The sequence below is a fragment of the Pelmatolapia mariae genome, linkage group LG20 (assembly GCF_036321145.2).
Source record: "Pelmatolapia mariae isolate MD_Pm_ZW linkage group LG20, Pm_UMD_F_2, whole genome shotgun sequence".
Taxonomy (NCBI): domain Eukaryota; kingdom Metazoa; phylum Chordata; class Actinopteri; order Cichliformes; family Cichlidae; genus Pelmatolapia; species Pelmatolapia mariae.
Window position 1 is genome coordinate 43,024,804 of NC_086244.1, and position 24,804 is coordinate 43,049,607.

The window sequence follows — 24,804 nt, forward strand, 5'->3', positions numbered from 1 at the left end:
AGGCTATTATTGTTATATTCTCACAGAGAAATTCATTGTCAAAGGGCGCTGTCAAAAATAAGAAGTGTAATCAGTCTGTGGGCTAGTGTTGTTAGTGCCATTGTTGGTCCATCTATCTACATATAACATACAAATAGCTGAAGTGAAACCCAGTGTTAAAAACAACATAATGTGTCCACTGTAGCCACTGTCTGAACTTTTCTTTGTGCACTTCGTTACATGTTTTTTCCCATCCTTGTCCCATTCCTAGTGAACTCTGCTGTCACTCGTTTCCCTGCTCTGGCCCACCAATCAGCCTTTGACTAATGCAGTGGGTTAGCCACATCAAGCAACATCCTGCTTGGATTTTGAGGGCAACACAGGAGTTATTTTGCATTGGTTGAAAACCCTGCACAATATACTTTTTGCAGGCAAATACCTCCCCTGGTAGCATAAATTAAGCCAACAGTGTACGTAATTCTGGCTCCCACAGACTGTAATCTGTGTGCTACATGTCCATACAGCCAATCAACCAATCAATTACAGATACACCAGATCTCAACTCTGCATAAAGCACACCTGACACAAAATCCACTTCTTCCATTCCTACTTCTCCACAGCCATGGGAAAGAACAAAGAGTTCCCAAAGAATGTCAGAGACACGACTGTCAACCTGCACAAGGCTGAAATAGGCTACGAGACATGACATCTGGTGCAAAGGTGATAACTGTTGTTGCAATTATTCTGAAAGACAAAAAATATAAATTGACCATCAATCAACCTCAGTCTTGAGCTCCATACAGGATCTTGCCTTTTGGGGTGAGAAACTTGATGGATCAGACAAAATCTTGTTAATGATCTGAAGGCAGTTAGAACCATAAATATTAGACTTTGCTATTTTATTCCCCTTTTTTGTGTTAGTAAGAAACTGAGATATCAGCAAGAAACTGGAACTGTTATTACAGCCAGTCAGTGAGTGAAGAATACTGTGAGAACATTTTCAATCATCAGGTAATTAATGAAACTGCATTAAATGAGCTGAATAAGAGTCCAGCCTGTTGCTCTTATGATATAATACTCCTAATAAAAGTAGAGTAACGTCAGGTAGAGACTTTTTCTGTCTGACTTTTGTTCTAGAGCCCCATCTTCAGCTACAGCTGCATATTCCCTAAAAAATTACAAGGGGTGACATTATAATTGGGAGATGAGGTCCTCTAATTCGATCACATAATTGTTCTGGAAATCATATAAATTTAAAAAAAAAAGAAAAGAAAAGAAAAAAGCTAATTTCAAATGTGTTGATAGAAACATGTCTCAGAAAGTTGGGACAGATGTGTGTAGCACTCGTCCTGGTGAGGAGACCGACAGGTATGATGCTGCGTTCATGTGAACTTGCCTACACAGCTATCGTGCGGCTCCAGCCGTGCTGCTGTCAGTCGAGGGTGCGCGCTCTCACAGCTCTCCACCTCAGGTCCCGGTTTGTACCGAAATGCAGGCGGCAGGATGAGACAGTCATTTTCCACCCGCCTCCCCACCGTCCCCTCCCCTCCCGTGCAGGTGAGCCACCCAGCCCCACAGGGCGACAAAAGGCAAAAGTAAGTGGTATTAAACAAAACAGCTGGAGGAACATTTTGCATCTAATTTGGTTAACTGGCAACCGGCCAGTAACATGCCTGTTTGTTTTTGGTTTTTAAATGGGAATATGATCGCTTTCACTTGATGGGCAAAATGCTCAAAAGCTGGAATGAAGTAATCTTCATTACTTATATACAGAAGATCACCCCTAAAAAATGCAAAGTGAGAACCACCACTGATCTGACTTCTCTCTCCTTTTGCACCACTAACAAAAAAATATCTGGAAAATAACATGCATGATATATAAAAGGCCATATATATATATATATATATATATATATATATATATATATATATATATATAGTTTTTTTTTTCATTGTATTTATGCATTTTTGTCTTATAGGGTTCACATGATTTGCGCTTATGTACGTCCAGTGTTTAGACGGCAGAGTTGCAGCACTTCACGTGACCCGCTGTCCACTTCCTTATCTGATCATGTGATTAACAGAGCTAGCAAACGGAGCAGCCGGACAGACTACTCTTCACTATTTCAGCTTGAAGGTAATGGCAGCTTTATTAGTCCTTTTCTCAATATGAACGCATCGAGACGGCTACCAAAGGCACCGTTAGTCCTTTTTACATGGCTGACAGCACGGAAATGGTTTTCTGTTGTTTTTGCAACACAGAGAAAAAGAAATTAGAAATCCTGGGTGAAATTAATAGTTTTTAAACCAAACAGTATACCTTGCTAGTATAGTTAATATTGCTTTTTTTGCATGAGCTAGTTTAAATGTAAGATGACAGTGTTATTGTTGGCTATTGTGGCATAAAGTTATCTCTCTAATAGCCTTTGGTCATCTAATAATAAGTAAGTGGTGTTATTATGGGAAAACTAAAGCCCCTATGGAGAGAGGTTAAATTCAAAAACCTCACAAATGTATGTGATATAAACTATGGTAATAAGTTATGATTCACATCAGACAAAGGAATGCTCTAATTTACACAAAATACACACCGATTTCAACAAAAAAGTCCCTCTTTACACACAATTTTTAATGTGTAACTTTACAAATGTGATCATTTTTACTTTCAAAAAGCTTCCTCTGAGTGTAAATGTCTACAGATATTTGACATGAACTGATGATGTCACATGTGTGAGGTTTCGAGACACTTTTTGCCTGTGGACTATGTTCTCTATGCTTATCTTCAGCTAGATTAACAAATGTACATCATGGTAAAAAAAATTGTCTTAAAAATATTTTTCAGACTCACCTATTCTTCATGGACTTAATGGACGCTGCATTTATTTTTTCGAACCAAGCTCAATTTTTCCAATGTTTTGCATCCAAATAAACAGATTTGACCAATTAGATCGCTGCCTTTGGCAACAAGCACGCTCATATCTCAAATCGGGCACCCCCAGCCAGTGGCGTGTCCAGCGCGGTGGCCTGGGGGGGCACAGGCCACCCCCCCAACCAGACTGGCCACCCCAGGTGCCACCCCGAAGCTAAAACAATAAAATTCAATGAAATATCAAATGTACGATTATGTTTTCACAGTGAAGCTCAGATATCCGAGTGTAAGTGAATGCAGCATCGGCTTCTGCACTATGAGCATCATGTTAGCAAAGGAAGGAGAGCCAAGCACGAAAGAAAGCACCGCAGAAAACAATTTTTCGCCAAAAGATTAACAGGTTAACATAGCTGGACTGGCCATCGGGCATACCGGGCATTTGCCCGGTGGGCTGATGACTTATTTATTTATTTATTTTTTAACGGCATGAACAATGAGAGGTGGTGGATTGGCCAGATACAGGCCGATGTGTAAAAATAACTCAGTTGTTTGGTGGTGGCTGTGGCGGAGCTTCCACAGAGGCCAGCAGGTGGATGAGGGAAGGGGAGGCAGGAGGAGGAGAGACCCGATTCGGCCGCCAGTCCGAGTGTCAGGTGAACTGAACTTCAGGTAAGAAGTTATGACCTGCAGTCTATCTGGGTCAGATATAAACCAAGTTTAGGTGGAGTTTATTTTTGTTGTGCTGACTTTTTACAGTCAGTTACAATAACTCGTACTGCGTACTAGCTAGCATGACGGCGTTTCTATACAGCTGGGTGGGTGCTATGATGTTACTGATAGTGAACTTTATTTTATTCATAAGGTTAGTTAGTGGAGTTTCCAACGGCTCCTTAAAAAATGGAATAGACCCTCATTCAGAGAAAATATTACATGTTTCGTGTTGAGCTGAGAAGAGACGCAGTTTGTCCCGGACTTTAGCTATAATGAAAAAAAGACACAAAGCTGGAGTTATTCTGTCGTTACGCTGTCAGCTGCCTCTTCTTCTGTCATTCTCTCCCCCTCCCTCTCCTGTTGCTACTTCAATCATGAAACTGATCAATGATCAGCTGATCGGCTTTTCTCTCTTGTTTGTTTATCGCCCACTTTGCGCCAGAAAGAGGAAACCAGCGGATGTAAATAACAGCAGCACGTTTAAGCTTGATCAGCTGTTGTTAGAATTTATTTAATATTAATTTCTAGTATCAGCTGATGTTTGCTGGAGCCACAGCTGTAAAGCTGCTGGTCATGATGTCGGTTTGGATATGTGGTGAGAGGGAAACATGAAGATGAAACCAGGAGATGTCCTTACTGAATCATCAGAGCTGAACAGGTGATGGAGAAACAGGTTTACCTTTTAGGTGACATGAATGAGTTGAAGGGAAGTTATCAACTGTTTCTGAGAGACAAATAACACCAGGATCCTTTACTAAGTAGCTGACAGCTGGTAACTGTGCAGGGGCGGGTCTAGCAAAGTGTTGCCAGGGGGCCAGGTAGGGCATTAACAGGGAGAGGGGGGCACAAAGAAATACTTTTCTTTCTTATTGTCATTTAAAATGTCTAGCTTTTATTAAATAATTATCTGAATCTTGCGAACAAAGTTTTTATCTGATGTAAAATGTATAGAAATCATACATATACCAACAAGACAGTGTACATCACTGCCACAACAGCGTTTGTTTTCATTCAAAGGCTTTATGGCTTTAATACCTGGGGGGCCGGTCTCTAGTCAAAATGCCTGATTTTTTTGTCCCAGTCCAGCCCTGCAGGCTAATACTGGCAGTGTCACCATGCCAGCTGACTGTATTTCATCATCAGCCAGTGTTGTTCTTTATACATCAATATTACCAAAGTTTACCATAAGGCAGCATAGAAAGTATTTACTTGCTTTCAGGTTTCATTCAAATGTTAGTCTTTTCATTTGTTTCCCCACTTTTTCCTGTTTCAAAATCAAACACCAGTTTGTGAGAAGATTATCTTCTTTTTTTAATAGGCAGATAAAGTTTTGCATTGGCATTGGCTAATTTGCCAATTGTATGTTAAAAATGGTCGTATTTTAATATTCAAAAATGTTTTTGCCCAAAACATATGTGCACTATATGTCAGTAAAAATACTATGCAAATATTGCTGTCCTTGAATGCTGAATAAACACTGACAAAGTACTGATTGTATCTCTTGTACTTTATCAACGCAGTATCTAAAAACTTTGCACCGTAGTGGTTAAAATCTCATTTTAATAAGAGTTAAAAGCGCATTCGGTTATTAGGTTTATAGGGTTATTGAATTATGGTTAACGGTTGGTAGAATCTTTTTTTAACATTATCTGCCAATTACATCTGCCACCCTTCTCCAAATCTGTGCCCCTACCTGGCCCCCCCAACAAAAATTTTCTAGACACGCCACTGCCCCCAGCTGCCTCCTCTGGCGACTGGGGCAGACGTTGAGACCTGGCTGTCCTCGCCCTGGGAGCAGACATGGCACAGGCTCTGGGGTAGCCCCACATGGGGTAGTGTAACCAAGAGACCTGGGAGAGACAGGCAGAGAAACACTACAAACAGTCTTAGAAGTTGCTGGCTGCTCGTGGCAACCAATTACAAATCAGTTCACAGACACACAAAAATGGTTGGAGAAGGCAGGCTAAGGAGCTGAGGCAACAGATCCTGGGAAACTGGCTCATAAACATAATTATCCTTGGTTCTGGTAAAATTGCTTTCACTCTGCTAACACAGCCTTTGGTGCGCCCGACCATGGCTGCTGCTCCATCAGTGCAGAGACTCGTGCAGTTTTCCCACTTGAGTTCTGCTTGTTCAAGATATTCAGTTGTAACCTGAAAAATTTCCTGTCCTGTTGTTTTTTCTGGCAGTGCCTTGCAAAATACAAAGTTTTCTCTGATGGAGTCTCCATCCATAAAACACACATTGCCCAACAGTTGGGAATGTCCACAAATATCTGTAGACACATGAAGATGCACTACAAAGTATCCACTTTCAGTGTCTGCAGACGTGTCATCGATACTTCTGGTAATTGTGTTATCTGGGAGAGGGACTTCGGCTATTTCTGGCTAACATCCTCTGAGCATCTCATTCATGATGGCTTTGCAGGCAGGTAGTATTAATATCTCTGCTGCGGTGTGTGGTTTTTGGATTTGGCTCTAAGTTCAGTTACTAAGCAGCTGGCTTTCAGAGCTCTTTCAGACACCTTTGTGTCTTTTATCATTGAAGTTACCTGTTTCTCAGCATGTTCACGCAGGCGAACAGTCTGTGTTCCTGTTTTGAAGTGAGGGATGTTTTGTGTGTCGATGGCGTTTAAGTTTGTTTGGGACCACGGCACTGTTTGAGAGCTTTTCTTCACACACCAAACATAACGGAGTCGGTGCAGTCGGATCTCCAGTAAGGTAAATCCAAACCAGAGATAACTTTGGCTGTATTGCCTCGAGCTCACCGTTTTTGCTTTCTTTTGACCACCATTACTAGACTCTTCTGGATTAGAATTTTGTCCAGGGCCCAGTTCGGAGTCTGTAATTTTTCTTTTCAAATATTTATCCATCTTTGTTATATGTCTTGCAACTACCACCTAGCATCACTAATTCTATTGTCTTAACTTAACAAGGTCATATTGCGCTACCCACTGCCACCCATTGACATGAAAGAGTAATTACTCTACCAATCACTGTACTGAAAGCACAGATGCCCAACAATGACTTTATTATTTGCAGTAATTATTTGATTGTATTTTTTGGACAAATTAATTGAAGTTAAATACAGTGGAACCCTGACTTACGAAATTAATTCGTTCCCCAGGGTCTTTCGTAAGTCGAAAATTTTTGTAAGTCGAAGCACCCATCGCGCCTTTTGAGTGAATGATAGGCTATAGGCTAATTGCTAACTGCAACAACAATACGTTGTTCAAGTGAAACAGCGAACTGCAAGTACAAAAGCCAAGGGGGTTGTCACATGATTCAGAAGGCATTCTGGGCATTCTGGGCTCAGTCAATCAGAGCCAGCGGATTTCGTTACGCGGGCATTTTGCCGTAACACAAGCAGAAATATTGCCGTTAAGTGCCTTCGTAACTTGAATTTTTCGTTAAATGGGGTATTTGTAAGTCGGGGTTCCACTGTAATTTCCCACTGCACATCTGCTGATCTCTCACAGCACACCCAGTGGTTTTCAACATCTGATCTAGACAATAATCAAGTGCACCCAAAGGAACTTTGTGTCAGGGGTGATACGCTCAGTATGGACAGTTGGTATTCCTAATGGAGTGGTTGCAAAAGTAATGCAGTTTCTAGTGATTGAGTCATGCAGTGATGAACCTGTAAGTGTTAGTTCTTTTGTCTGGTTAAGTAGCATGATGGTAAGTGGACTGGTTCTTGTATAGCACTTTTCTACTCTGAGCACTCAAAACACTTTACACAACTTGTCTCAGTCACCCTATGTTCTTTCTGTGCTTACTATCTACCATCCACACACATTCATACTCCAAGGATATTTGATGTGCAGACTGAAGCAGCTAGGCATTAAATCACCAACCCTCTGATTAGTAGATGAGCTGAACTACATCCACCCGTGATGTTATTCTGGTATATTGGTAAGATTATGTTTGGGCATTAGTTTAATAGCAGCGACCAACCTCCAAACCGTTTTCAGTCAGGTTGGTTCAAGCAAAAGGAATTCAATTTGGAGAACAGAGTTACCTGCCAAAGCATGAATCTGGTGCAGTGGTTGCAAAGCAGACAGTTTCACTTACAAAGGATATAACTTTCTTTACACTTTTTACTTAAATGTGTTGAAGCTGCAACAATTTCTTTTCTCTCTGAAAAATCACTGAGCAGTAAACCCCATGAAAGAATCATGTTTGTTTTTTATAGGTGAATACTCTGTATTTGTTTCCAGCTTTGTCTCTTACATACAGAGATTTCTCTGGACTGTGTGTGTTTCAAAGACACTAACTTCCTCCAATGTTATTTTCAAAAATGTTATTTCAAGTTTTCTTGAACGGTTGGTCCATGCGGTCTTTCACAACAGTCATGAGCCCTTCCCCATTTTTGTTCCAAGTCAGCATCTCAGTGGTACACTTTTTACACCCAGTCATGTACTAAATAATCAGATTTATTTAGGATTTTCCACCTCTTTGTTTTTAAATTGCACCACTTTTACAAGCTTGTGTTGCCCTTGTTTCACTTTTGTGTTATCCCACCTAAAAGCTATTCAAACTTCTAAAAAATGTCAATTACAGTCATATTATTACAGTCACAATATTTTTGCAGATTTAAATACAGACATATTTGCATAATTCTACAGTTTCAGTGCCACCTTTACAATTTAAACATATAACTATAAAACAAGAATCCATTAATTTTTTTCACAAACTAATTTTAATGTTCTTTTTGAACAGGAACAATGTCAGTGGTGACGCTTGAAAAGTGTCGAGAGAACATTCGAAAACAGTTGGACAATGTAGTGGACTTCTGGCTCAAATACTCTCATGACAGAGTACATGGGTACTGCCTTTACACTGGAATATGTTTGTACTGCATATATTGTCCAAATCCTTGTAATGAGTTCTTTTGCTTTCTACTTTAGAGGCTTCTTCACGTGTATTGGAAGGGATGGGAAGATCTATGATGAGCTGAAATATGTCTGGCTGCAGGGTAGACAGGTGAACCTCGACAGTGATTGTAATAATCTGCTGTGACATTAGGTTGTTCAGTGTGAAGATTTTGCTATATATGTGTCTCACAGGTGTGGATGTATTGTCGCTTGTACCGAACCATGGATCGCTTCCACAAGCCTGAAATCCTTGAAGCAGCAACAGCTGGTGAGTGTGAATGTAATGCTTGACTATACAGCTCTGTATCATGAGCACTGTGTTTTTCTCAGAAGTGACAGCGTCCAGTCGCTGTTACCGAGAGCAGCACATAATAAAGGTTTCTTGCATCTTTTTTAATATGCATTTACTGTGTATTTATATCACAAACGATAAATGTTAATCATTGACTTGACTGGCTTGAAAGGTCTCATATCTTAACAATCAATTTATTTCTGCTTTTATGAGTTTGTTTTTTTAACATTATAGGCAACAAGGTATAAAGTATGACCTGTGATTAGTGGATGTTACTTCTAACACTGAAGCACCAAGGCCTCTGTTGAACAAAGGGGGGCGTGTCCAAACGAAGCCCATGTTGAATGTTGTTCTACAGAATGTCACGTGACCAAAGATAAGCAAGACCTCGTTTCTCTGAAATGATGCGATTGCCCTGTTATGTGATTGGAGCTGTTTTGTGAACTGGATCTGAGGATCATCACAAGCTTGCAGGGAGATTGTAAGCACATTAAAAAGGTGAAAAATATCGACAGTTAGGGAGCATTTTGACATGATAGCCCCCAATAATAACAAATTATTGTCTTCTCAAATCAGTTTAGAGAAGATATCTATATAAAGGGTAGCACGATGCTGTGGTGGTTAGTCCTGGTCCTGAGTTCGACTTCACCACCTTGCTGGGCCCTTTCTGTGCAGAGATTGCACACTGGCCACCCACTCACCAGCTCTGTAGCCTTTAAGGGAGATAAACTTGGCTTTTGGAAGCAGAAACTCTTTCCCCAGCCCAAAGACTTATTTCCCTTTTGTTGGGCTTACCCCCACCAGAGCTGCTTCTAAGCTCGCACTTCAAACTACTCCTCTTCAATCCTTTTGTTGGTGGAGTGGTGGTCTGAGGATCAGGACCCTGTAACTGCTGCACTCCCTATTCCTTGATCCAGGAAGAAGTGGGGGTCCTGTTTCGGGCACTCAGCCTGTACCTGCCGACGTTGGCACCAGCCAGAGCCTGCAGCTCCATCCGCTTTCCTTGCTACACACATCCTTTAGGTCACTTGCTGGGCCTCCCGGGGAGTTCCATCTCTGTAAAATCTTAGGTTGAGGTGACTGCTGCTGAGCCAGCCAACTCTGAAACTGAGTTTTGCATCGCTAAAGGGGTGATCGTGGCTCAAGAGTTGGCAGTTCGTCTTGTAATCGGAAGGTTGCCGGTTCGAGCCCTGGCTCGGACAGTCTCGGTCGTTGTGTCCTTGGGCAAGACACTTCACCTACTGCCTACTGGTGATGGCCAGAGGGGCCGATGGCACGATATGGCAGGCTTGCTTCTGTCAGTCTGCCCCAGGACAGCTGTGGCTACAACTGTAGCTTGCCTTCACCAGTGTGTGAATGTGAGAGTGAATGAATAGTGGAATTGTAAAGTGCTTTGAGGGTCTCGAAAAGCGCTATATAAATGCAATCCATTATTATTATTATTATTATTATTATTAAAGCATCTCAATCAGAAATTGAATTTTAGAGGCTGTTGCACCACCTAGGACCTCACCACAGATTGTGTGTCTGATAAGGACTGAGCATCTACTCATGGCTGCTAACATCCTTTGTACTTGGACTGGCCAGCTTCATGCCTGCAGTGTGGTCTGAGCTAGGAGCTTCTGGAGTCCCAGTTGCCAGGAGAGACTACACAGCCTGTGGTGCCACAGTCTTCACACTCAGTTGAGGGCCTTCCACAGACCCAGCATCCAGTGTTGGCTGAGCATCCTGTGTTGCCCTAGGCTCCAGAGTCAGCTATGGGTCCTGCACAGCCTCACCCAGCCTTCAAAGTACTTTGTGAGCCTTCAAAGTACTTTGTGAGCCTTGCACAGCCTAAGCTTTATGATATCCTGCATATCCTGAGAATCCTGAGCTTCCTGCATCTTCTTAGAGTCCTGAGATTTTAGTGAACCCCAAGTCTAGGCCACCCAAACATTCTACGCTGCCACGGATCCCCAACACTTCAAAGTCTCGAGTGCATGAGGGTCTCAGTTTTCACAGGGGGTCATTTGCTGGGCCTCCTGAGGAGATCCATCTCCTCCATCATCACTAGTCCCCAGACAAATAACTAGCGGTATCCTGTCGCCTACGCCTCTCCCAGCCTTTAGAGAGTTTCCTTCATTACTGGCCTCCAGAGGGTTTCCATGGCCTTTGTCACTGGCCTCCAGAAAAGGCACCAGAGATACTCTGTACTCTCTGTCACCACCAGCCTCCAAAAGGTTTTCTTCACCTCAGGTGCTGCTGACCTCCAGCCAAACCTCCTTAGGTGTGCTTCCATTGTCACTGGCTGCCTCCTTGGGCACCAGAGTGATTTGATCACTGGTCTCTTGGACATTCAATTCAGTTCAGTTCAATTCAATTTTATTTATATAGCGCAAAATCACCGCAACAACAATGCCTCAAGATGTTTAATATTGTAAGGTGAAGACCCTACAATAGTACAGAGAAACCCCTTATGAGCAAGCAATTAGGCAGAAGTGGGAAAGAAAAACTCCCTTTTAGGAGCAGAACCAGGCTCAGGAAGGGGCAGTCTTCTGCTGTGACCGGTTGGGGGTGAAGGGAGGAAGACAAGACATAAGACATGCTGTGGAAGAAAGCCAAAGATTAATAATAACTCGTAATTAAATGCAGAGGGGGTGTATAAGCAAATGGTGAATAAAAAGGAGTGAGAGAAGGAGAAATGCCCAGTGCATCATGAGAAGCATATTGCAGAATAAGTAAGGGAGGATTTCGGGGTCACCTGATCCAGCCCTAACTATAAGCTTTGTCAAAAAGGAACGCTTTAAGCCTAATCTTAAAAGTAGTGAGAGTATCTGTCTCCCAAATCCAAGCTTGGAGCCCGTTCAACAGATGAGGGGCCTGAAAGCTGAAGGCTCTGCCTCCCATTGTACTTTTTAATATCCTGGGAACCACAAGCAGCCTAGCAGTGTGAGAGCGAAGTGCTCTATTTGGGGTGATATGATACCATGAGGGTGTAAGTCTGTCTGAGTGATTTCCTTTCTTTTATCTTTTGCTGCTTGTTCTGGGAGCTTTCATTTCTTTATACAAGTTAGTGATGTTGCCACAGTAGAGAATTTCAAAGGAAAAAACTGTCTATAAATTGTCAAATTAGTCCAGAATAATGTTCCTCAACATAAAATGGCAAAAAATATCTCATCATCTATAGTTCATTATCAACAAAAAAGTCAGCTAATGTTGAGAAATCTCTGTTCCCGAGTTGAATATCTGTGATATTTGGACCCTCAGGTGGGACTGCATTAAAACTAGGCATGATTCTGTCATGGAAATCACTGCATAGGATTGGGAACACTTCCTGATTAAAGTTAAAGATTAAAGTTTTAAGCTCTATAACACAAAGAGGAAGCTATCTTCTTCTCTTGGCCAAAGATTATTTGAAATGGACTGAGGAAAAGTGGAAAACTGTTCATTTCAGATCAGTTGAAATTCTTTTTGGAAAACACATCCTCTGACCTGATGAAGTGAGAGACCATCTGGCTTGTTATTGTCACTATTGCAAGGACTCGAATGCTGACTCAGGAGACAAGCTGTTTAATGAGTTGTAAAAATCCATAAAAGTAAATACAAAGTCTAAAGCGCAAAGCAACACAAAATACACAGGGACACAGAGAGAATCACAAAGGGCTAGAAAACTGACTAAACAGAGCTACAACCCAGATCTAATTCACTAAAATACAGAACCCAAGAGGAGTCAAAATAGAAACTAGAATGAAAGAATATAAAACAAGCTAAACACACTTTATGAAATTCTACAAGAAAATCCACAGATCCCGGGATCATGGCAGTGTAGTGTAGCAGATGTATGATGATGCCACTGTTTAGGACTTTGTCAAAGGACAAAATTAAACTGATTCAGCACACTAGCATGAGCATAAATGCACTACAGGTATGTTGGTAAATAAAGGTATGTTGCACATATAGTGTGTGACAGGCAGAAATTTCTCTGTGACTCTACTGATCGTGTGCTTAGAGCTTGTTCAGGTGATGCCATGATTGTCAAGCCATTGGTAGTACAGGGTGGGCCATTTATATGGATACACCGTAGTAAAATGGGAATGGTTGGTGATATTAAAGTCCTGTTTGTGGCACATTAGTATATGTGAGGGGGCGAACTCCTCAAGATGGGTGGTGACCATGGTGGCCATTTAGAAGTCGGCCATCTTGGATACAACTTTTGTTTTTTCAATAGGAAGAGGGCCATGTGACACATCAAACTTATTGGTAATGTCACAAGAAAAACAATGGTGTGCTTGGTTTCAACGTAACTTTATTCTTCCATGAGTTATTTACAAGTTTCTGACCACTTGTAAAATGTGTTCAATGTGCTGCCCATTGTGTTGGATTGTCAATGCAACCCTCTTCTCCCACTCTTCACACACTGATAGCAACACCGCAGGAGAAATGCCAGCACAGGCATCCAGTATCCGTAGTTTCAGGTGCTGCACATCTCGTATCGTCACACCATAGACAATTGCCTTCAGAAGACCCCAAAGATAAAAGTCTAAGGGGGCCAGATTGGGAGACCTTGGGGGCCATTCAACTGGCCCACGACGACCAATCCACTTTCCAGGAAACTGTTCATCTAGGAATGCTCGGACCTGGCACCTGTAATGTGGTGGTGCACCATCTTGCTGGAAAAACTCAGGGAACGTGCCAGCTTCAGTGCACAAAGAGGGAAACACATCATCATGTAGCAATTTCAAATATCCAGTGGCCTTGAGGTTTCCATTGATGAAGAATGGACCCACTATCGTTGTACCCCATATACCACACCAAACCATCACTTTTGTTGTTCCAACAGTCTTGGAGGGATCCATCCAATGTGGGTTAGTGTCAGACCAATAGCGGTGGTTTTGTTTGTTAACTTCACCATTCGCATAAAAGTTTGCCTCATCACTGAACAAAATCTTCTGTGTGAACTGAGGGTCCTGTTCCAATTTTTGTTTTGCCCATTCTGCATATTCTGTGCACCGATCTGGGTCATCCTCGTTGAAATGCTGCAGTAGCTGGAGTTTGTAAGGGTGCCATTTGTGAGTAGCTAATATCCGCCGAAGGGATGTTCGACTATTGCCACTCTCCAGTGACATGCGGCGAGTGCTACGCTGTGGGCTCTTGCTGAATGAAGCTAGGACAGCCACTGATGTTTCTTCATTAGTGACAGTTTTCTTGCGTCCACATTTTGGCAAATCCAACACTGAACCAGTTCCACGAAACTTAGCAAGCAGTTTGCTGACTGTAGCATGGGAGATGGGTGGTCTCGTAGGGTGTCTTGCATTGAAATCTGCTGCAATGACCCGGTTACTGCGTTCACCAGATATCAACACAATTTCGAGCCGCTCCTCACGTGTTAACCTCTTCGACATGTCAATGGCTGTGAACAAAGAGAAACTTGTAAATAACTCATGAAAGAATAAAGTTACGTTGAAACCAAGCACACCATTGTTTTTCTTGTGACATTACCAATAAGTTTGATGTGTCACATGGCCCTCTTCCTATTGAAAAAACAAAAGATGTATCCAAGATGGCCGACTTCTAAATGGCCACCATGGTCACCACCCATCTTGAGGAGTTCGCCCCCTCACATATACTAATGTGCCACAAACAGGACTTTAATATCACCAACCATTCCCATGTTATTACGGTGTATCCATATAAATGGCCCACCCTGTATATTGATATCAGCCAATTCTTCTGCCAGTGGTACATGCCTTACAGGGGCTGTCTTTACATGATGGTTTCTCTTTTTGCTCCTCTTCTTTCTTGGATTTCAGCTGTCTGAGATATTCACTAAGCACATGGTCAGTTGGGGATCTTTGTGATGTACTCTTGGATCTTTGTTGTTACAGTCTGAATAGCAGGCTCAGGGTGCTGGACTTAAAAACCTTCCATGCATGGGAAGGAGTTTTCTTGTCTTGATGTCAGTGTCTTCTGTCTCCTCCCTTGGCCAGCTGATGATCCCAACAGGGTATCTGATGACCGTTACTGCATAGTTGTTGATAGCCCGGATCTTGTTCTTCCTGTTCAGCTGACTCCTCAGAACACCTTACTCTCTGCATGTATTTGGTGGTTGTGGCTTTCCTAGCGGCTTCTTCATGGGTCCCATTTGCCTGTGGGATTCCAAGGTAGCTATCTTCGATGTCTGCAGTGTTGCCTTCTGGTAGCACAATCCCCTCAGTTCTTTGTTACCATCCAACTACACATTTCCAATCCTAATGACATTGTGATGTCATTGCTGTAGATCCTCATGGTGTGAATTAGTGAATTGATATTCATTCCTGACATATACATTGATATCATCTATGAGGGAATAAGGTATTTCTGTTCTGCAGGTTTGCCCTCTAGTGGTGTTAATCTGTTGCCGTTCATGCCTTTGCTACTTGATAAACAGCAACATCTATCCATCCATTCGTTTCCGCTTATCCTTTTCAGGGTCACGGGGGGCGCTGGAGCCTATCCCAGCTGTCACAGGGCGAGAGGCAGGGTACACCCTGGACAGGTCGCCAGTCTGTTGCAGGGCTAACACACAGAGACAGGCAACCATTTGCACTCACATTCACTCCTATGGGCAATTTGGATTAATCAATTAACCTATCCCCACAAACTGCATGTCTTTGGACTGTGGGAGGAAGTACCCGGAGGGAACCCACGCAAACACGGGGAGAACATGCAAACTCCACACACAGGACCTTCTTGCTGTGCGGCAACAGTGGTAACCACCGTGCCACTGTGCTGCCCATAAACAGCAACATGTGTGCATTATTATTTTTTGTGGAAGAGTGATATGTTTTGTGGTTTAAATCTAATTTTAATGGGTACATAATATAAGTTAGCTGAGGTTGTGTTATTTTATTTGGTGTTTTATTTAGGGAGTCATTAAGCAGATAAATATTGTGTTCATATTTTGTGAATATGTGGCTTTACTGTTGTGTTTGTTATATTTTATATTGATGCAACATTTTTGTTGGTTTTATTTCTGGTTCTGTCAACAATTTCACTCTTTATCCTTATTAAACCATCAAACTCAACACATCGACCCGTTCCTTAGATTTTGATTAGTAGAGTGTTTAACTGTCTGTATAGCTGAGTCTACGTTCATGAGGTCAACACTTAGTGAGGACAGAGCATTATCCACGTAGAGGAGATGGCTGATGTTTGCTTCATTCTGTAGTTGGTATCTGTAGCCAGTCTTGGTATTGATCTCACTGAGGGGTTTCAGGCTTGTGGGGACAGAGCATCTCCATGGTAAATCGTGTCTGTGAGGGTTCTCAGTCATCCAGGTCATCGTAGTCTAAGGAGTTTGGAAAGAAAAGCGTCTGGACTTCTTTAAGTTGCTTGAAGACGTTTCATCTCTCATCCAAGAAGCTTCTTCAGTTCTAAGGGTCAAATGGTGGAGAGTCCCAGATTTAAACCCCGTGGAGGTATCCCCCCAAAGAGGGACAAAAGGACCCCCTGATGATCCTCTACCTAATCACATGAGCCAAGGTGCGAAAACAGGTGTGGGTCACAATCAGCCAGGGTTTTGGGTGAGCTCATTGTGAAACCTGGCCCCACCCTATCATGTGATTTCCTGAGGTCAGATGGCCCAGGTTGTGAGTGGGTGTTCAGGCGTCTGGGAAGGGATCTCAAAACTGGATTATAGATGGCATGCGCGTCATGGAGCCTCTGGGATTGGTGAAAGCTGATCCCTTTGCCCCATCCAGCCTTCCCGCAACCGACAGTGGTGATGTCAGGTGATATCCCAGTCGGTTCAGGATAACTCGCTGGACGTTTGGAAAGCAGCTTCTCAGACTAAAAGCTAAGTGCTGTCCTTTGAGTCTCCCCTATTAGAAGAGAGGCAGCCACAGCAACCATCCTTCCTCAGGCCACTGGCACACCTCCAGTGTGGCCTGAAAAACTTCCAGGGAGCCCTGGGAGTCCTCCCCCTACTCCATCTGGTGTCAGGGGGACCGCAGCAACAGTGGTGTGGAGCCAGCCAGTGGAATCGGACATTAGAGTGCTCTTGTCTGATGCTCGGACTGGTCCTGCGCCCCGCCCTGGGGGGGGGGCGCAGGGCCATTGCAGGGGGGGCGCGGTATGAAAAGAAAAAAAAAGAAAAGAATGCTTGGACATTGCTAGCATAATGGACAGGTTTTTGACAGGGCGCCAACACAAATGCAAAGCAGGAGATGAAGCATCGCCAAATATGTTTCCAAACCAACTTCCTTCCAAGCCAAAGACTAGAAAATATGGTGAAGCATATCTTCCCTTTGGCTTCACCTGCACAAGTGCCAAGGTAGGTCTCCCCTGCAGAACTGGTTTTCCCTGCGTCGGGAGCACGCGCTGGGCTCTCCAAATCACGGACAAACAGTATCCTACATTCTTGATTTTTAGTTCACAAACACTTGTTGTAATGACTAACTACTCCTGACATTTTGGAGATGTTAGCTCTTTATATAGTAAAGTTACAGTGGGATACAAATAATATCAGGCTCACCCTGCAGTAATTTGTTCCCCCTGTCCAAATCACGGACAAACAGTATCCCACAGTTATGTTTTTAAACCCATTTTGCACAGAGAGGCATTTTTAAAAAAATGTATTGATAGCAATGTTGAATATTATTACACAGGAAAAAAAACAACTACACGTAAAATAACATTTTTCTTGTAAAACAAAGGGGGGCCCAGCAAAAAAAGTTTGGGAACCACTGGTCTAACTGATGAGGATGTGCTGCCACCTGCTGCCAGCTTCAGGTGGCACATAGCCCCATTGATGGCTGATCTGGTGACTAACACCTCCGGTGGCTGAATGGTCCGCAACTCATATCGCTGATTTTCTGCACAATTTCACTCTTGTTGTTTTTGAAGTCTGAGAATAGATGTTCTGAAGTCTTAATTCAATTCAATTCAATTCAATTTTATTTATATAGCGCCAAATCACAACAAAAGTCGCCTCAAGGCGCTTTATAGGTACAGAGAAAAACCCAACAATCATATGACCCCCTGTGAGCAAGCACTTTGGCGACAGTGGGAAGGAAAAACTCCCTTTTAACAGGAAGAAACCTCCGGCAGAACCAGGCTCCGGGAGGGGCGGGGCCATCTGCTGTGATTGGTTGGGGTGAGAGAAGGAAAACAGGATGAAAGACATGCTGTGGAAGAGAGACAGAGATTAATAACAGATATTCAATGCAAAGAAGTCTATTAACACATACTGAGTGAGAAAGGTGACTGGAAAGGAAAAACTCAATGCATCATGGGAATCCCCGGCAGCCTACGTCTATTGCAGCATAACTAAGGGAGGATTCAGGGTCACCTGGTCCAGCCCTAACTATATGCTTTAGCAAAAAGGAAAGTTTGAAGTCTAATCTTGAAAGTAGAGATAGTGTCTGTCTCCCGAATCCAAACTGGAAGCTGGTTCCACAGAAGAGGGGCCTGAAAACTGAAGGCTCTGCCTCCCATTCTACTTTTAAATACTCTAGGAACAACAAGTAAGCCTGCAGTGTGAGAGCGAAGTGCTCTAATAGGGTGATATGGTACTACAAGGTCATTAAGATAAGATGGGGCCTGATTATTTAAGACCTTGTATGTGAGGAGCAGGATTTTGAATTCAATTCTGGATTTAACAGGAAGCCAATGAAGGGAAGCCAAAACAGGAGAAATCTGCTCTTTCTTTCTAGTCCCTGTCAGGACTCTTGCTGCAGCATTTTGGATTAGCTGAAGGCTTTTCAGCGAGTTTTTAGGACTTCCTGATAATAATGAATTACAGTAGTCCAGCCTGGAAGTAATAAATGCATGAACTAGTTTTTCAGCGTCACTTTGAGACAGGATATTTCTAATCTTAGAGATGTTGCGCAAATGGAAGAAAGCGATCTTACATATTTGTTTAATATGTGCGTTGAAGGACATGTCCTGGTCAAAAATGACTCCAAGGTTCCTCACAGCATTACTGGAGGCCAAGGTAATGCCATCCAGAGTAAGAATCTGGTTAGATACCATATTTCTAAGATTTTCAGGGCCGAGTACAATAACCTCAGTTTGATCTGAATTAAGAAGCAGAAAGTTAGCGGCCATCCAGGTCTTTATGTCTTTAAGACATTCCTGCAGTTTAACTAATTGGTGTGTGTTACCTGGCTTCATGGATAGATAGAGCTGCGTATCATCTGCATAGCAGTGAAAATTTATGCTATGTCTTCTAATGATGCTGCCTAGGGGAAGCATGTATAATGTAAACAGAATTGGTCCTAGCACTGAACCCTGTGGAACACCATAATTGACCTTAGTGTGTGAAGAGGACTCTTCATTTACATGAACAAATTGGAGTCTATTAGATAGATATGATACAAACCACTGCAGTGCAGTACCTGTAATACCTACAGCATGTTCTAATCGCTCTAATAGGATATTATGGTCGACAGTATCGAACGCTGCACTGAGGTCTAGCAGGACAAGCACAGAGATGAGTCCACTGTCAGAGGCCATAAGAAGATCATTTGTAACCTTCACTAAAGCTGTTTCTGTGCTGTGATGAGCTCTGAAACCTGACTGAAACTCTTCAAATAAGCCATTCCTCTGCAGATGATCTGTTAGCTGTTTGACAACTACTCTTTCAAGGATGTTTGATATGAAAGGAAGGTTGGAGATTGGCCTATAATTAGCTAAGACAGCTGGGTCTAGAGATGCTTTTTGAGTAAAGGTTTAACTACAGCCAGCTTGAAGGCCTGTGGTACATAGCCGATTATTAGAGATAGGTTGATTATATTTAAGATTGAAGAATTAATTAATGGCAGGACTTCTTTGAGCAGTTTTGTAGGAATGGGGTCTAAAAGACACGTTGATGGTTTGGAGGAAGTAATTATTGAGGTTAACTCAGAAAGATCGATTGGAGAAAAAGAGTCTAACTTAACATCAATGGTACTAAGAGTAGCTGTAGACGATATTACATCTGTGGGATGATTATTGGTAATTTTTTCTCTAATGATTAAAATGTTATTTGTGAAGAAGTTCATGAAGTCATTACTAGTTAACGTTAAAAGGATGGTTGGCTCAGTAGAGCTCTGACTTTTTGTCAGCCTGGCTACAGAGCTGAAGAGAAACCTGGGGTTGTTCTTATTTTCTTCAGTCAGTGATGAATAGTAAGATGTTCTGGCTTTGCGGAGGGCTTTCTTATAAAGCAGCAAACTATTTCTCCAGGCTAAATGATGATCCTCTAAATTTGTGACACGCCGTTTCCTCTCCAGCTTACGAGTTATCTGCTTTAGGCTACGTGTTTGAGAATTATACCACGGAGTCAGGTACTTCTGATTTGAGACCTTAGTTTTCACTGGAGCTACAGTATCCAGAGTCGTACGTAGTGAGGAGGTAAAATTATTAACAAGATAATCAACCTCTGTTGGAGTAGCGTTCAGATAGCTGCTCTGCTCTATGTTGGTACAGGGCATTGAAGATGATAACAGTGAGTGGATTATATTCTTAAACTTAGTTACAGCACTTTCAGAAAGACATCTACTGTGATAAAGTCTACTCCCCACTGCTGTGTAATCAATTATTGTAAATGTAAATGTTATCAGGAAATGATCAGACAGCAGTGGGTTTTCAGGAAACACTGTTAAATGTTCAGTTTCTATGCCATATGTTAAAACAAGATCTAGAGTGTGATTAAAGTGGTGGGTGGGTTCTTTTACATTTTGAGAGAAGCCAATTGAGTCTAATAACAGATTAAATGCCATGTTGAGGCTGTCATTTTTAGCATCTACATGGATGTTAAAATCACCCACAATAATTATTTTATCTGAGCTGAGCACTAAATCAGATAAAAAGTCTGAGAAATCAGAGAGAAACTCTGTGTAAGGCCCAGGTGGACGATAGATAATAACAAGTAAGACTGGTTTGTGAGTTTTACAGCTGGGGTGGACGAGGCTAAGCATCAGGCTTTCAAATGAATTAAAAGTCTGTCTGGGTCTTTGGTTGATTAATAGGCTGGTGTGAAAAATAGCTGCCACACCGCCCCCTCGGCCTGTGCTTCGAGATTTCTGGTAGTTAGAATGACTCGGGGGTGTTGATTCATTTAAACTAACATAATCATCCTGCTGCAACCAGGTTTCTGTAAGGCAGAGTAAATCGATTTGTTGGTCAATTATTAAGTCATGTACTAACAGAGACTTGGAGGAGAGAGACCTAATATTTAATAATCCACATTTCACTGTTTTACTCTTTGGTTCAGATGTGGATACTGTATTGTTCTTTCTTTGTGATTTTTTATGTTTAAGTTGTTTATTGCTGGTTTTTAGTTTGTTTTTTGTCTTTTTGGGAGCTGACACAGTCTCTATGGAGATGGGTTTTTGGGGGGGGGGTAGCAGGAGGAGAGAAGCTGCAGAGAGGCGTGTAAGACTGCAACTCTGCTTCCTGGTCCCAACTCTGGATAGTCATATTTTGGGGGGTTTAATAAATTGGTCCATATTTCTAGAAATGAGAGCTGCTCCATCCAAAGTGGGATGGATGCCGTCTCTCCTAACAAGACCAGGTTTCCTCCAGAAGGTTTGCCAATTATCTATGAAGCCCACATCGTTTCTGGGACACCACTCAGACAGCCAGCAATTTAAGGAGAACATGCGGCTAAACATGTCACTCCTGGTCTGATTGGGGAGGGGACCAGAGAAAACTACAGAGTCCCACATTGTTTTGGCAAAGTTGCACACCGATTCAATATTGACTTTAGTGACCTCCGATTGGCGTAACCGGGTGTCATTACTGCCGACGTGAATTTTGATCTTACTGAATTTACGTTTACCCTTAGCCAGCAGTTTTAAATTTCCCTCAATGTCGCCTGCTCTGGCCCCTGGAAGACAATTGACTATGGTTGCCGGTGTCTCTAGCTTCACATGTCTGAGAACAGAACCACCAATTACCAGAGTTTGACCCCCGGCGGGTGTGTCGCCGAGTGGGGAAAAACGGTTAGACACATGAACAGGTTGGTGGTGTACCTGGGGCTTCTGTTTAAGACTATGCTTCCTCCTCACCGTCACCCAGCCGCCCTCTTTCCCCAGCTGCTTGGGGTCTGCCGGAAATGAATGATTCTTTTATATTTTCTCTATCAGTGAACAGCTTCCCGTGGGTTCATACCAATGTTCTGTTGTTCTGTCTGAATCATAGGAGGAGCATTCCTGAGAAAGTTTGCTCGTGTGTCCAGTAGCAGCGGTCAGTGGAAATGTGCCTTCTGCCTGACGAGAGACGGTAAAGCGCTCAAAGTTCAGAGAACCATATTCAGTGAGTGTTTCTACATCATGGCTATGGATGAACTGAGCAGGATAACTGGTGACAAGGATATGCAGGTATATGTAACTGTTAGTGTAATCTTCTTTAGCTATACCATATGTTTGCCACCTCTCTTTGTTGTCTTATCTTAAGCCTATTGACATTTCTGTCTGAGTTCCTAGTTGTTATTGATCAGTGCAGTGGAAAGAAGTCTTCCAAAAATTCTATACGGAAAACAACATTTATTTAGTTACACTACTATTTGGCATTTTTTTCATGGGTGCCTATACTTGTGTTAAAGAAATACAGTAAAAGTTCAAGTAAAAAGTCAAAAAGATCAGGCTCTGAAACATAAGAACCTAAAAAGTAGCTCTTTGAAGGACAATTCTGCTACAAGCTACTATGCAAAGTGAACTCAACCCATGTTGTTGTGATAATAAAACACTATTAGTACATGACAATACAAATATTATTCAAATCTAAATACAACTTCTAATGAATGTAATTAGTTTTAATCAGTGGAAGTGAATTTTCCAAAAGAACTGTTCTGTTGCCTACATTATAGAGGGTGACATTAACTCCACACACTGATTACCCAAATTTCCTTCTGGGTCAACCTTCGGGATCAATAAAGTTTTATTGAATTGAACTGAATTGAATCTAAACAGAAAAACCAGTGCAGTCAGGGCTTAAAGTGGGATTCAGAGGAATCTCAAAATCAATTGTAGTAGCTCAGTGTAGGAAAAAGAATCACAACCCACAACAATTTTGTTTTTGAGCTCCAGTAGTTTCTTTGTGTGATCAGCTGACCTGATGCTCTTTGTCAGAATTTTACAGAATTGAATTCAGCAGACTGTAAGCAGATGTTTCACGAGCTATCTTTGATCTTTATACCAGACCATATACAGCTGCTGTAAAGGTGGAGTTTATTGAATTAATTAAGGGGAAATAAACCGACTTTCCGGCAGTATAAGATTTAATGCCAACAAACATTGTTACAACAAAGAAGTAATCTGCCAAACACTAATTTTTTTATGATTGTTAAGTTTAGTTTTCTTCTGACATTCATTCTCATCATACAATTGGCACAAAAAACATGCCCACCTCAGAAGCAGGGTGTTTGAGTTTGACTTTGGGTTATAGCTGTGTTACCATTTCTACAACATTATCTCTCACCCCTCTTATGTGTTTCAGCTGGAAGCTGAGCAGATGATGGAACAGCTAATTTACTGGGTTCAGGTAGACCCTTCAGGCCTGGGCCGGCCCCAACTTCCCGGGGAGGTTCCCATCAACAGTTTGTCAGTTCCCATGATGCTCATGTGCCTGGTGCAACAGTTAACTGAAGGCCGTGGGCAGGAAGTTGCTCAGAAGTACAAGGAACTGGGAAACTGGTGTGTACAGCAGATCCTACAGCACATCCAGGTTTGGACACAGACAACACTCTGCTGCTTTTTCTGTCACAGTTGTATATTTTATCAAGTACCTTCTATTCATAAATACAGTTATTTTTCCTTCTCACCTTCCGCATCTTTTAATGCAGAGAGCTGGCACAGCTATCTTAGAGAACGTGTCAGTAGATGGATCTGAACTTCCGGGTTGCCAGGGCCGACTGCAGAATCCAGGTAAACGCTCTACAGCCTGCTGACCCAGATGGCTATGAGCAAAGTCCATCCCTGTGGAAGCAGATATTACACTCTTTTCCTCTCCTTAGTTGCTCACTTTCTATGTTTTTTTTTGTCCTTCCCACTAATAACTGGTGCTGACTCAGGCCATGCCTTGGAAGCAGGCTGGTTCTTGATGCTGTACGGTGCACAGTCCGGGGACAAGGAAATACACAGAACTGCCATCAGAAACTTTGTGGAGCTCCCTTATCAGTATGGCTGGGACAAAGAACACGGTGGCCTCTTCTACTTCCTGGATGTGGATGGTCACTGCCCCACACAGGTTAACCTGTCATCTCTACACATGATTATGTTTTTATTAGACACAAAATTCTGTTTCATTTTGCATTCAGTAGTAGTTTGCATTTATCACTTTATGGTCAGCCATGTTGCTTTTGTGTCTGAGCAGCTAGAGTGGAGCATGAAGCTGTGGTGGCCACACTGTGAGGCTCTCGTCGCGTTCCTCATGGCCTACAGTCACACCAGGAAGCCTGAGCTGCTGGAGATATTCTCAGAAGTTTACCAGTACACTTTTAGCCACGTGAGTTGATACTGCACTGGCCACACGGCATAGCAAGAGTACTGTGTGCTTTTGTCATTAAATATTTTGAGTATTTAAAATTTTTGAGAAATAAGTCATTTCCTATTAATATGAAATATCAACGACTACCTGATGTTACAGAGATTAGTTTAAAGACTGGAAACAGGCAGGAAACAGCAGCTTTCTCTTTTTACCTTAAAGGCTCTACGATTTTTTTTGTTGAGTAAAGTTTTAATGGAACAAAACCTAAAAACACACAAAAAGCCATATAGTCCAAACGAAACAGTAAACAGTCTGGGTGGTTGGGCTGACCTAAATGGTGGAGTCGTAGCAGTTCAGGCCATGGAACAAGGCAGTTGAGACTAAGGAGCTTGGAAAGAAAAGCGTCTGGACTTCTTTAAGTTGCTTGAAGACGTTTCACCTCTCATCCGAGAAGCCTCTTCAGTTCTAAGGTCAAATGGCCGAGAGTCCCAGATTTAAACCCTACAAGACTACAAGAAGACAGCTCCTTGGAAGACAGGACCAACTTCACACCTGATCAGATCTGCACACTGTTAGACCTCTGCCTCACCACTACATATTTCAAATACAACGATGGTTTCTACAGACAAAAACATGGCTGTGCCATGG

At 42.3% G+C, this 24,804-nt stretch overlaps 1 protein-coding gene across 1 annotated transcript in view; it reads left to right on the forward strand.

Annotated features, from left to right (window-relative positions):
- Window positions 1–2,048: 2,048 nt before the first annotated feature.
- renbp (renin binding protein) overlaps window positions 2,049–24,804 on the forward strand; it is a 31,123-nt gene continuing 8,367 nt past the window's right edge. Inside the window, exons 1-9 of the mRNA XM_063464087.1 lie at window positions 2,049–2,116; window positions 8,281–8,386; window positions 8,469–8,544; window positions 8,628–8,703; window positions 21,871–22,049; window positions 23,167–23,394; window positions 23,513–23,594; window positions 23,741–23,916; window positions 24,043–24,174. Of these exons, the coding sequence (XP_063320157.1) occupies window positions 8,286–8,386; window positions 8,469–8,544; window positions 8,628–8,703; window positions 21,871–22,049; window positions 23,167–23,394; window positions 23,513–23,594; window positions 23,741–23,916; window positions 24,043–24,174 (1,050 nt within the window). The 5' untranslated portion in view covers window positions 2,049–2,116; window positions 8,281–8,285. The remainder of the gene's footprint in view (window positions 2,117–8,280; window positions 8,387–8,468; window positions 8,545–8,627; window positions 8,704–21,870; window positions 22,050–23,166; window positions 23,395–23,512; window positions 23,595–23,740; window positions 23,917–24,042; window positions 24,175–24,804) is intronic.